This window comes from Pipistrellus kuhlii, unplaced genomic scaffold (assembly GCF_014108245.1).
Source record: "Pipistrellus kuhlii isolate mPipKuh1 unplaced genomic scaffold, mPipKuh1.p scaffold_m20_p_22, whole genome shotgun sequence".
NCBI classification, from domain to species: domain Eukaryota; kingdom Metazoa; phylum Chordata; class Mammalia; order Chiroptera; family Vespertilionidae; genus Pipistrellus; species Pipistrellus kuhlii.
Window position 1 is genome coordinate 3,191,637 of NW_023425521.1, and position 12,343 is coordinate 3,203,979.

A 12,343-nucleotide genomic window follows, 5' to 3' on the forward strand; every position below is an offset into this window, starting at 1 on the left:
GCCCAGTGAGCGGTATCCTCTCCGCCGTGTTTGACGGGTTTCGGATGAATGAACGCCATGCCTCCCCGGCTTAGGTGGCGAGGGGCAGAGGGCTGCCTCTCTCTGCGCTCCTGCCTGTCTCTCCCTCCTTCCCCGTCCGGGAACAGGTCCGGGAACAGCCGTGCAGACCCGCGTGCCTGTGTGGTCCCCGCCCCAAGCCGGGGAGAATGCTGCCCCGGGCTCTTTGTGTGCCCGGGCGGAGGGCGCGGGGACAGGGAGAGGACAGAGCAGGGTGCCAGCGCGGAGGGGCGGGCGGGTGGCCCGAATGCGCAGTTCTGGCGGCTCCCCCTCCCGCACGCGGACCTCCGCGGCCCGCACACGCCCCTTACCTCCGCCTCCCGGCGCAGCTCCCGGCCCGCGCGCCCCGGGGGCCGGGCGCCCAGGCCGCCCCACAGCAGCAGCGGCAGGGCGCGCAGCAGGAGCCCCGCGCGCGCAGCCATCTCCGCGGGGCGCGGGTGGGGCGCGGGGAAGCCGCCCGCCGGGCTCCTCCGACGCTGCGGGTTCGCGCCGCCCGGCACCCAGGGGGAGGGCGCCCGGGGCTGAGCCGCTCCTCGGGGACCCTTCGCCCGGAGCCGGAGGAGGTGCAGCTCCGGCGGTGTCTGCTCAGTGGGTTGCGGGCCCCGAGACCTAAAAGGCGAGGGAGGAAGGGCGGGAGGAGGGGCGGGAGCCCGGCTCCGGCCACACCCACCCCGCTCCGCTGCTGGAACGCGGGGTTCCGAAGTTTCCTCCTCCGGCTGCACGCCTCGCCCGGTGCCTGCTGCGCCCTGCGGACCCCAGTCTCCCGCCCGTCCGCCCGCCTGCCCCCTCGAGTGGATGCAGATCGCCCTGGGGAGGCGGGGTAAAAGAGTCTTGTATCTGAGGCTCATGGATTGTTTCAGCCAGGCTGGCAGGGAGCAAGGACCTGGAGAGAGAAGGAAGGAGCCTTGGGCCGGGTCAGAAGAATTTAATTTGAGTTCCTGCTCTATTTTTTTTTTATATATATATTTTATTGATTTTTTTTTAACAGAGAGGAAGAGAGAGGGACAGAGAGTTAGAAACGTCGATGAGAGAGAAACATCTATCAGCTGCCTCCTGCACACCCTTCAGTCTGCAGGCCGATGCTCTATCCACTGAACCAAACCGGTCTTGGCTTTGCTTTTTTCTTTTTCTTTTGGCTAGCAGTATGAATCCTGCCTCAATCTACCTGCTCGCTGTGTGGTCTGGGTAAGCCTTCTCTGAATCATTTCTCTCATCACTAACCAGGGATAATAATACCAGGCGGAACCATGTCATTGTAGGGAACATTTGATGAGAGAAGAATGCCTGCAAGTAGCTTGGCACCTTGCTGGCATTAAGAACGCATTTATTAAATGGTAGCTTGCAAAGCACTGTGGACTTTTCGCAAAAGGATTGATTTAACCACGAACTTGGAGCGTCAGTTTCCTCATCAGTAAAATGGGAGCAAATGGTATTTAGTGTCTGGCGTTGCAGGAAGGTTAAAAGAGAGAATGAGTGCAAAGTGCCGCCTGGCTTTTACGGATCCCACGCCGTGGTAGTAAAGGTGGAATGAAATGATTCCCGTGGAGGCCGTAGCTAAACTCGTGCTGAGCAAAAGTAAACTGTTTTCCTCATCTGCCTCCGTAACGGCAAGCAGGTTGCTGTCTCCTCGTCTCAGTCTGTAACATGCAAAGGACACCGTGATACCCACCTCTCGGAGTTGTGTGGATTAAATGAGTTGCTAGATGTAAAAGTCATTTGGAACCCATAAAGTGGTAAGCAAATGGAATGAAGTGTTCTTATCCTAAGGCGTAGGGCCTCAGAAAGTTTATTAGTACATAGAATGGTTTTGTTATTTAGAAAAAGATGCCACTCTGGTGGAGGAATTTTTCCAGGGCCCCTCTTTGATTAGACAGCCTTCCTCTGAAACAGGCGGTCTGGTGGGTGGAGTAATTAGAATAGGTCCCACCCACTTCCCACCCAACCAATGAAAAGGGGTCACGCCTCCTGGACGAACCAATTAGAAACAGATGCTCCTCTGGCAGACCAATGAGGAAAAGGCGCCTTTCAATGGCACAGCCCCGTGCCAGGACTCCGCTGGGGCGTAGAGTTGAGAATGGATTTCTTTGCCCATCTCCTCTCCACAGATGCCCTTGTGTACATCAACAAAGAGAGTCCTTTCCTGGAACGGAGCGCCAGAGGTTGAGGACAAGGCCTGGGCCTTCCCTTCACAGAGCTTTAGAGGGTTAGACAGTAACGAAGATGCTCAGCTAAAGCCAAAACAAGCCACAGGTGTCCAGCGAAGTCCTGTGGTGAGCCCGGATGAGGCACATTCTGCAGGTAAATTGGGTAAGGTTGCTAGATTTAGCAAATAAAAATACAGTTAAATGAGTATCGGATTAACGACGCATAATTTTTTTTTTTAGAATAAGCATGAGCCAATGCACTATTTGGGACATACTTAAATTAAAAATTTAACCTGAAATTCAAGTTTAACTTGGTGTACTCTTATCTGGCGACGTACGTACGTACGTACGTGTGTGTGTGTGTGTGTGTGTGTGTGTGTGTGTGTGTGTTTGTTGGGGAGGATGTCAGAACGTTGCAGGTATGACATGCTATATGGTGCCCTTGGCTAATAAGGTGGATACAAATCTGCTTTGGACCTGGGAGTTCTGGGGAGTATCAGTTGGTAAGGACATTGTGGGCCACGCTGGAGCCAAACCCAGATTTGCCCGTTTTTTCTTCGGGAAGAATGTCTCCATCCTTTCCGTTAGCACGTCCAGGGGTTCTCTATTTCAGCTGCACTGGTCGGACAGTGGGAGGCAGGAAACAGTGGTCTCAGGGGGGCCGAGTGACTGGGAGGAGACGCTCGGATAGCTGACCCTGCTTTTCTCCGCATCCCAGGTGAGACCTGGTCTCTGACCTTCAAAAACTAGCACACCGACTGTGTTTGAAAGTCGACTTCCTCGGCTTTCCTTTTGTGTCCTTGGTTGAATTATTTCATGCCATCCTTACTTCCCCCATTCCCTTTCTGCTTCTGGTCACTTGGAGATGCCATGCAGAGTTGGAAGTGCCTGCAGGAATTTGTACAGAACAGAGCTTCCTTTGCTCACCACTCCCCATGGGCTTCAACCATACCTTTGCACAGGATGTCTGTTTCCCAGCAGGCTTCCATGGTTAGAACCTGGGTAGCAAAAGCTTCTGTTCCGCCAAAACCAGTTTGGCTCAGTGGATAGAGCATCAGTCTGCGGACTGAAAGGTCCCAGGTTCGATTCGGTAAGGGGTGTGCAAGAGGCAGCTGGTCAGTGTTTCTCTCTCATTGACATTTCTAGCTCTCTATCTCTCTCCCTTCCTCTCTGTAAAAAATCAATAAAAATATATATTTTTTTAAAAAGAGCTTCTGTTTCCCTTCTGCCTCTGAAGCTTACTCACAAGCCCCAGAGTAACAGATTCTGTGGTCTTCTTCAGGAATCTGGAGGTCTATGCTGCCCCACAACTGACTTGCTGTTTGGTGTTACCTTCTAGGACATATGCTGAGCCAAATAACTTTTGAAGGGATGGCTTGCCAAATGAGAGAAGGATCAAGGAGGAAAGGAAGAGAAGAAAGTCAGGATAGGTTTACTGGAAGAAGCTCAGTCCACAGCCAGGGTATCAGAAGAGTGACAGGAGGAGAATGGCTTTGGAGTAGGAATCCTCAAAGCACAGCCCAAAGATCACCCACATCCCAAACAGTACTGCGGTGACAAATCCCTGTATCAATCCAATACTATTATGTCTTCTTCTGGTGGGAGAGGGGTGGGGATGGGAATGAGGAATTGGAACAAATAATAATGGTAAATACTTGTTGAGAAATTAACATGAGCCATGCATGTGCAGTGTGCTTGACACAAATCATGTCATTGAATCTTTATAGCAACTAGTGTAAGCATCCTTGTCTTAAAGATGAGGAAACTGAGGCACAGAGTGATAACACTTGTCCAAGGTCACAAATCTAGAAATGGAGTCAGGGTACAAAACTGGAGAATAAGTCCAGATCTCACACCCTTAAATTTATAAAATGGGATTCTTGGATCATCTGCATTGAATCACCTAAAAGCACACATTAAAAATTCAGACTCTAGAGCCCTACTGCAGACCTACCTAATCGCTAAATACTGGATAGCAATGTTGTAGAGGAAGATAGTACTAGGTTTTCCAAGAATCTGGCTCTTTCCTTCCTTCTCACTTTAACTTGGCTGGGCAGATTCTTGGCCCAGGAAGGCTGGCAGTCCTCTCATACTTCTTCTTCAAAGAGAGCTTGTTTCCCTCCTTCTCCCCACACTGGGCTTAGTTCAGATCCACAGTGCCTCCCAGCTTTCCCAGAGTGGACCAGGCTTCTGTGGAACTCAAGCCAGGGCTTGGGCATGTTGCCTGCCCAGGCTGGCAGCTGCCTGGACCATTCCGTCTTCTGTGACAGAAGGCAACAGCTGGCCAACGGGTCGTCTTCCTGACCAGGACCTCTTGAATCAGGCAGGATGTGCGGGTCTGGACAAGGCCCCTCTGGGCCTCAGTTTCTCTCTTCACAACATGAGAAACAATCCGCTTTGTCTCTGCCCCTTCTGCCTCCCCAGGAAGTGTGCAGAACACAAAGCAGATTTTATCAGGAGGAATTCTAGGCTCCAGAGAAAGGCACTAACAGAACAGTCAACCTCCCAAACCTACAATAATAGGAATATGAAGAGGAATCACGAGGACATGAGGTTAGCTTGGGAGAGCTGAAAGGAGGCTTTTCCTGGAGTTTTGAGCATTTTAGCTGTGATAATTTGGATTCATTATTGACCATAACCTCTGTGCATTTTTTGCTGTTATTCAATTCTTAAAGCCCCGATTCTCTAGCAATCACTTCTGCCTCTGAAACAGAAATTCCTCTCTCTAGCACATGTGTATGTGGATGTGCTAGATCCACATTCACAAGTATACCTTCCTCCCTTCCTCCCTCACACACACACACACATACAGACACACACACACACGCACATGCTCATATGGGACTAGAAAAAGCAAGAAATGTAGAACAAGACAGAACTGGGTTTGATTCTCCCCGCTCCCCCAGACTGTTGAAACAAGTCAACTAATCTCTCTCAGTTTCTGCCATCTTAAAATGGGAGAGCAATAATTCCTGCCTTTTCTAGTACCCCGGTTTTCTGTGGGGAACAAGCTAGACAGTTAATAAATGTTAAATCCTATCAAGTGCTGGGTATTGGGTGCCTAGAAACAAACACACGCACACATATTCTTTTATTATTATTATTATTATTATTATTATTATTATTGATTTTAGAGAGAGAGAAGCATTGATTTGTTGTTCTACTTACTTATGCATTCGTTGGTTGATTCTTGTATGTGCCCTGACTGGGGATCAAACCTGCAACCTTGGTGTATCAGGAGGGTGCTCTAACCAACTGAGCCACCTGGTCAGGGCTCACACATATATTCTTTTTAAAAATATATATTTTATGGATTTTTTACAGAGAGGAAGGGAGACGGATAGAGAGTCAGAAACATTGATGAGAAAGTAACATCGATCAGCTGCCTCCTGCACACTCCCCACTGGGGATGTGCCCGCAACCAAGGTACATGCCCTTGACCGGAATCAAACCTGGGACCCCTGAGTCCGAAGGCTGACGCTCTATCCACTGAGCCACACCGGTCAGGGCTCACACATATATTCTTTACACAGGTTCACATTCGAGCGTGCTCACATGGACTACGGGCACAGACCTGCCCAGGACAGCCACACGAGCACCTCCTCACCAGGCTGTGCTCTTTGGCTCAGACCAGTCCCATGGCCCCTAACCCTCATCACAGTTTGCAGGTGTCAGCCTCTTCTGGTTTGTTTTTTTACTCCACCAGGACCCAGGGGACTTGCTAGGAGCATAATAAAAGCCTGGCCAACCTGGCACTGTGCCCCACTTCCCTTCCACATAAAGGCTATCTATCCGCCAGGCATCTGGCCTCAAAGGCTGGGCCAGGCCCTGCTCAGACTCTGCTGCTTTGCTCAAAAGACCTGCTAACAGGAAATTGTCTGCTTCCTTTCCACCCCAAACAGGAAGTGCCTGCCACTGTCCAGAGGAGGAGTAGCCCGTCATTTACAAGGAGCCTTCCCCTGCCAGAGTGGAGCCTGCGGGCGGCTTGCTCTCTAAGAAGGCGGGCGGAGCCGTGAGTGGCACCTCCTGGAGGGTGGTGATGGTACTACTGCCTGTGGCACCTGGCACAGAACAGGCTGTCAGCTTTTCAGCAAACACTCACCAAGCACTTGGGAGACTAGGAAAGTCCTAGATAAGGCCTTTGAGCTTGAGGACTTTACAGATAAGTGAGAGAGACAAGTCCTGACATTTCCCCCTCATTTATTTATTCATTTGTTAAATACAAGGTTCTTCTCCTCCTCTTCTTCCTTCTCCTTCTTTTTGGTGCCTCCTGTTTCAGGCACTGAGGGGTTGGTTCAGCGATGAACTATGCGACCCAACTAAAGAACAGATTGGTCCCTAGTCAGGTAGGCAAGCCTGGGATTATGTGGTACAATGGTGAATTCCACAGGCTTTCACACCAGAGGCAAGAATCACTGTGGTCTGTTTTTCACTCTGGTAAGGGAATTACCACTCCCTGCTCCCTCTCCTGTCCCCTACAGTATATACTCGAAACAGCAGCGGGAGCAACAGTCAAAGGATTGGAAAGCCAACCAGGGAATGAAGGCAATTCAAAAATTGTCAACAGTGTTGAAGAACAAGATTTAACAGTACATCTGAAGATCTAGTTGGTTTTATTAAGTGATTCACGAATCACCAGAAGGGTGCTCAGATGAGTTATACAAAATAGTGGTGGTGGTGGTGGGGGGGTGGTTTCATAGGAAGAAAGACGACAGGACTGAATTAAGAGTGGATTATTTCAGACAAAGATGCCATACCTTAGAGCAGCGATTTACAACCTTTTTCATCTCATGGCACACATAAACTAATTACTAAAATTCTGAGGCACATAAAAAAATATTTTTTTCTGATCTGACAAAAAGGTAAAAATTTGATTCTTTCACATCAAATGGCTATTGTTGTGTTGGCTGTTGTCATTTTTTTTTTTTAATTTGACAAACTAAGGAAAAAGAGGTTAGTGCGCTAAATAGTCAGGTATTGCATGTTTAAAAAATTCTTGCGGCACACCAGTTAAAAACCTTCAAAACTGCTGCCCTAGAGGAAGGCGGTGGGGGGGGGGGGGGGGTGGTTATGGGGCAGACTGCCTCACTAGTGTGGGTCAGGAAATTCCAGACTGATTGGTTTAAAATTCCACCCCTGGGAGAGGCTGAAATTACAATTAGGTTTGTTATTAAGTTTTGGTTTGGTGCTGAGGTTTAGCAAAAGTGACTCCATTGTGCCGTTATTTGTTTGTGTCTTTTAAAAACAATAGCTAGAGGTCTCTACCAGCCATAGCCACCATGCGGTTCTTTGGCCCCTTGAGTGTGGCTCTTCCACAAAATACCACGGCCTGGGCGAGTCTATTTTGAAGAAATGGCATTAGAAGTTTAAAAACTTTGGCTCTCAAAAGAAATTTCAATCGTTGTACTGTTGATATTTGGTTCTGTTGAGCCAAATTTGGTCTGAGTTTGCCGACCACTGGCCTGGGGGAATGAAGGGAGGAGTAAGGTTCCTGGAGTCCAGTGGCTAGAGTCAAAGATGGAAACTGGAGCCCTGGAGAAGACAGCTGCTGCCTGAGACCCTACACCACACCCTCTGGCCCATGGCAGAGAGGGTAGGGAGAAGTAACCCTAGTTCCTCATTTTTTCCTACCACCTTCTTGCCCAATGGGACATCCATTGACTGGTTCTAGTTGGAAGGTATTGCCTGAAGGAATCTCTGAAACTGAAACGGAGCCTGCAGGGTCAGCTCTCCATGTGAGGACTTAAGGGCTAGACCAGTGGCAACAGGCCCAGGACTGAGACCTTCCCCAATACATTCTCCTAAAGCTGATGTGAAAATGTACCTGCTGTCTTCCCTAAATTTGCAGACTAAGGCCATGGTAGGGGGAGCAGGATCTTGTGTGAAGAATGACTGGGTGGCCTGGCTGGCATGGCTCTACCAGGAGGTCACGGTTTGATTCTTTGTCAGGGCACAAGCTCGGTTGTGCGCAGGTTTGATCCCGGGGTGGGAGGGCGGGGGGAGGGTGGTGATTGTAGGAGGCAGCTGATCGATGATTCTCATCATTGATGCTTCTATTTCTCTCTCCCTCTCCCTTCGTCTCTGAAATCAATAAAAATGTATATTTTAAAAAAGAATGGCTGAATTATGTTGCAGATAATCATCCCTAGGCAAAAGTTTGGAAGGCAGGAGGGCACAGGATTCAATCTGTGAGTCCCTGTGTGGTGGAGCAGGACCCGTGGAAAGAAGCCCCACAGCAGTGCAGACCTAGGAGGAGTTCCCCGTTTGAAGTTTGGGAGACCAGGGATATTGCAAAAAGAACACTGCCCTTGGTTCAAAGGCCTAGATTTAAGCTCTGCCTCTGCCCTTAATTGGCTGTGTGAACTAAAGAATTCCATCTTCAGTGTTCGAGTCAACAAAATGTGGATAACAGCAATATCTATATTTCATAGGGCATCCAGAAGATTAAAAGAGAGGATGGATATAGAAAATGAAATGTCACTCGTTTGATTAGATTCCTCAGAAGTTCCCCATTGTTTGAAATTGAATATCCAAAATCCTTCACAGGGCACATAAGGCTCTTCAAGCTGTGATTTCTGCCTACTGCTTTCGCTTCATTTATAATCACTCCCCACCCCTGCAACTCTACAGAACAGCCAGACTAATCCACTTGCAATTCCCAGAACTTGGCTCTCTCTTAGTCTTTGCAAATACAGCCCTTTGCATGTGGAGCAAGCTATTCCTAATATACCCCCCACCCCGCCCCGTGAATTCCTGCTCTTTCTTCAAAGCTCAGTTTGGCAGGTATCTCCTGCAGGAAGTCTCCCTTAATACCTCCTCGACCCTTCCACCCTCCACCCTTCGGTCCCTAGATGCTCTTCCTTTGTGTTTTCAGAGCACCCTTTGCATCTAGGGTGCATGTTTAGTAGTTGATTGGAATCACAGGTTTATACAGGTTTATACTGTCCCTGCTAGGAGATTGCAATTCCTGAAGGGCAGGGGCTGCGGTGCTTCCTATTTCCTATCGCTAGGGCCTTCCAGGACCTAACTAACACCTAGCAATCATCATGAGCTGGCAGTTGACTGAAGAATGCATGCATGCATGAATGAATATATTGATGAATGGTGGTACAAACTTAAAGAATTGATGATGAGCAATACTTTCTATATTCTTATCCTTAAAAAAAAAAAAATCCCAATTCTCACCCTGGCTGGTTTGATTCAGTGGTTAGAGCATCGGGCCCACAGACCAAAGGGTCGTAGGTTCAATTCCCAGTCAAGGGCATGTACCCAGGTTGCAGCCCTGATAGGAGTGTGTGAGAGGCAATGAATGTGTCTCTCTCACCTTTATGTTTCTTTTTTCTCTTTCTCTCCCCCTCCTCCATCCCTTGCACTCCCCTCTGGAAATCCCCGGGTGAGGGGTTCCCACTGCTTTCAAAGTAAAGCACAGACTCTCATGTACTTTACAAGGTCTCAGCTACTTTTCTGGCCTCATCTCCTACCATTCTACCCTCAAGAGCAAACTCTGAACATACTGACTTACTTGTTTTGCAACTATGTCGTCCCAAGCACTTTCCCCCATTTGGTCAACTTCTGCTCACCACCTATGGTGTGCCTCAGATGTCACCTTGCCCACGGGGAAAATGTCCTTGCATGCTCACTAGGCGTTCACAGTTTTGTCTCACACTTTAATAGAGTTCTAGTTTCCTTTAGGCAGGACAGACAGCGGTATCTGGTTACTAGGATTCAAATTTCCCATTGGCCATTTACTTGCTGTGTGGCCTCAAGCAAGTGAATTCTGCTCTATCTTCTGTTTCATGGAGATAACATTTCATCAACCTGCTGCAAGAATTAAATGAGATAATGTAAGGTGCCTGACCATTAGAGTTTGATACTACAATAGCATTGAAGACTAAAGCTCTGCACCCCATCCCGCCTCATCCTCAGCATTCAGTCTGTTCCTTTTTTTTTCTTCTTCTTAAAGTCTGTGTGATTTGGTTTTAATATACACGTTTGTTTCCGTATTACCTTGTAGTCTATTTTTTTTTTTCTTTTACTTGACACGTTTGTTTCCGTATTACCTTGTAGTCTTTTTTTTTTTTTTTTTACTTGACACGTTTACTGGGAGGCGATTACCTGAACCGGTCACGATTTTCCAATTTTCCGTCTCGGAGCTCGTAGACTCCGATCGCCCCCAGGCGGCCTAAGCAGCCTGCAGCCCATGCCTAGCAACTTGGGGCATACCATTCGAAAACTTAGGGGAAGAAAGCCCATTTCTAACCAAATAAATCTGTGTTCCCAAGGTCTCTCCTCTTTTGCTTCCTAGCCTCCAATTCTATCAGACCCAATAAAGTAGGAACCAGGACTGTCGTTAGGACAAGAGAGAGCAGGTTCAGCTTTCTTCCCCCCCATCCTGATCGCGGCGTTGGTACTTTCCCCTCCATTCCCTCTCAATAATGGTATGGTCCGAGGAGGGGGAGGACAGTTGGGGATTCCGACGTCCTCAGGGTTTGGAGGCTAGAATCACCCCTTCGGCCGTGACGCGATGGTCCCGCCCGCCGCCTTCTGATTGGCTGCCGAGGCCCCGCAGTCGTGCTCACGCCGCCGCTCTGCCCTCAGTACCGCTCCGGCCGCCGTGCCGCCTGGCTTCCGTACTCCTTGTTCTCGGCGGGCTGTGGGGGCTCGGCGCCGCGGCCGTTAGTCATGTCGGGTAGGTGATCCTCCCAGCGAGCAGCGGCAGCGGCGAGAGGGGTTTGGCAGGGTCGGGCCATCTTCCCGTCCACCGAAGGGCCCCGAGGAAAAGCTCTCTCCGGCCCTGAGGGAGGCTGGGGGTGGGGGCGCGGACGCGGCGCCGCCATGTTGGACTGGAGGGACGCACGTTCCCAACGCTCCCCGCCTGCAAATCGCGGCGGGAGCGCCGCGGGCCCCGCTGTCTTTCGGCTCTGTCCTTGGAACCCGAGGCGGCGTGCCGTTCCCGGGGCGGGTGTGTGAGTTGGGGGGCGGAGGCAGGCTACTGCCATCGCAGGGGCGGGGGGGCGGGGGGGAGAAAGAGCATCCGTCTGAGGGAACCGGCGCTTCTGGCTCTCCGCGCCTTCGCCTCAGAGCTTTCTGCGAGGCCCCGGGCCAGTCGTCTCTCTGCCTGGTGCCTCAGTTTACCTAGTTACGAAGTGGAGCTGGGCCTTCGGACTCACCCACTCACCAGGTGAGGGCCTTGACGCCCTCGGAGCCCTTTCAGAAGGACGTTGCATTCCACGAAATACTCCTTGTCGTCATTCCCTCTGTCGTAACGAGTCGAATTCCAGTCGAGGGTGTTTGTAAGACATGCAGCTTCCTTTTCTCCCTGGTCTGTCTTCTCCCCTGTTCAGTTTCTTAAAAAAAAAAAAAAAAAAAAGGCTCTTGCAAGACTTGAAAGGGAGCCTTTCCTATTATCGACAGGCAAACATAGACCAAAGAAAGAACGAACGAACGCCTTCCACGAAGCACTTACCTCCCCCTCCCCCCCATGTTGTGTAGAAGAGAAAGAGAGGCCTTGGTCTCTTTAGGACAGCGCAGCCAACTTAGGTCCTGCTAACCCAGAATATAAAGTCTGGGACATGGGTGTTCTCTTGCTTTAGCAGTCCTAGAATCAAGAGAACACGAGGTTCTATGTCATTGGGTGCCTCACAGGCTGCAAAGACCCAGCTATCCACGTGCTAGAAGCCATCGTGGGAGTAAGATACCACCTTTCAGGTGCAAAAGCAGAACAAAAAAGTCGAATAGTTGGCATGAAAATGACTGGTGACAGTCTTGTACTTTTTTTCTTTTTTTTTCCTTTTGTAAGGGAGAACCCGTTGGTATTCAAAACAAAAAACCCACTCCCCCAAGTAATCCAGTGTTGCAGGAGGATGGAAACGTGGTCAAAAGGAAGCAGTAGGCTAAGACGAAATGGTTGGAGAGGAAAATGATAAACATTCCTTAGATTAACATTGATGTCAGGAAGCCATAATATTTATCTTTTTGGGGAGGGGGCTTCTATCTCCTTTCAGTTTCTATGCAATCCTTGCTCAAACAAGAAATAATTTCTTACCCTAAAGTAGACATTGGTACGTCTTACCAGGTGCGTAATGTGGGATGAAGTCTGGTAAAGCTCCCCAGAAGTAGATAGAAGTATACCCTCAGGGAGG

At 49.6% G+C, this 12,343-nt stretch overlaps 2 protein-coding genes across 14 annotated transcripts in view; one reads left to right on the top strand and one right to left on the bottom strand.

Moving 5' to 3' along the window:
- MMP28 (matrix metallopeptidase 28) overlaps window positions 1-659 on the bottom strand; it is a 25,777-nt gene extending 25,118 nt beyond the window's left edge. Inside the window, exon 1 of one of the 5 annotated variants that reach the window (XM_036451194.2) lies at window positions 369-659. In XM_036451194.2, the coding sequence (XP_036307087.1) occupies window positions 369-479 (111 nt within the window). In that variant the 5' untranslated portion in view covers window positions 480-659. The remainder of the gene's footprint in view (window positions 1-368) is intronic. The other 4 variants (XM_036451192.2, XM_036451193.2, XM_045586161.1 and 1 more) reach the window with 4 other exon arrangements.
- Window positions 660-10,763: 10,104 nt separating this feature from the next.
- The window catches only part of TAF15 (TATA-box binding protein associated factor 15), a 35,539-nt gene continuing 33,959 nt past the window's right edge, over window positions 10,764-12,343 (top strand). For 8 of the 9 annotated variants that reach the window (XM_036450908.1, XM_036450913.1, XM_045586163.1 and 5 more), the window contains exon 1: window positions 10,764-10,890. In XM_036450908.1, coding sequence (XP_036306801.1) covers window positions 10,884-10,890 — 7 coding nt within the window. In that variant the 5' untranslated portion in view covers window positions 10,764-10,883. The remainder of the gene's footprint in view (window positions 10,891-12,343) is intronic. The other variant, XM_036450912.2, reaches the window with a different exon arrangement.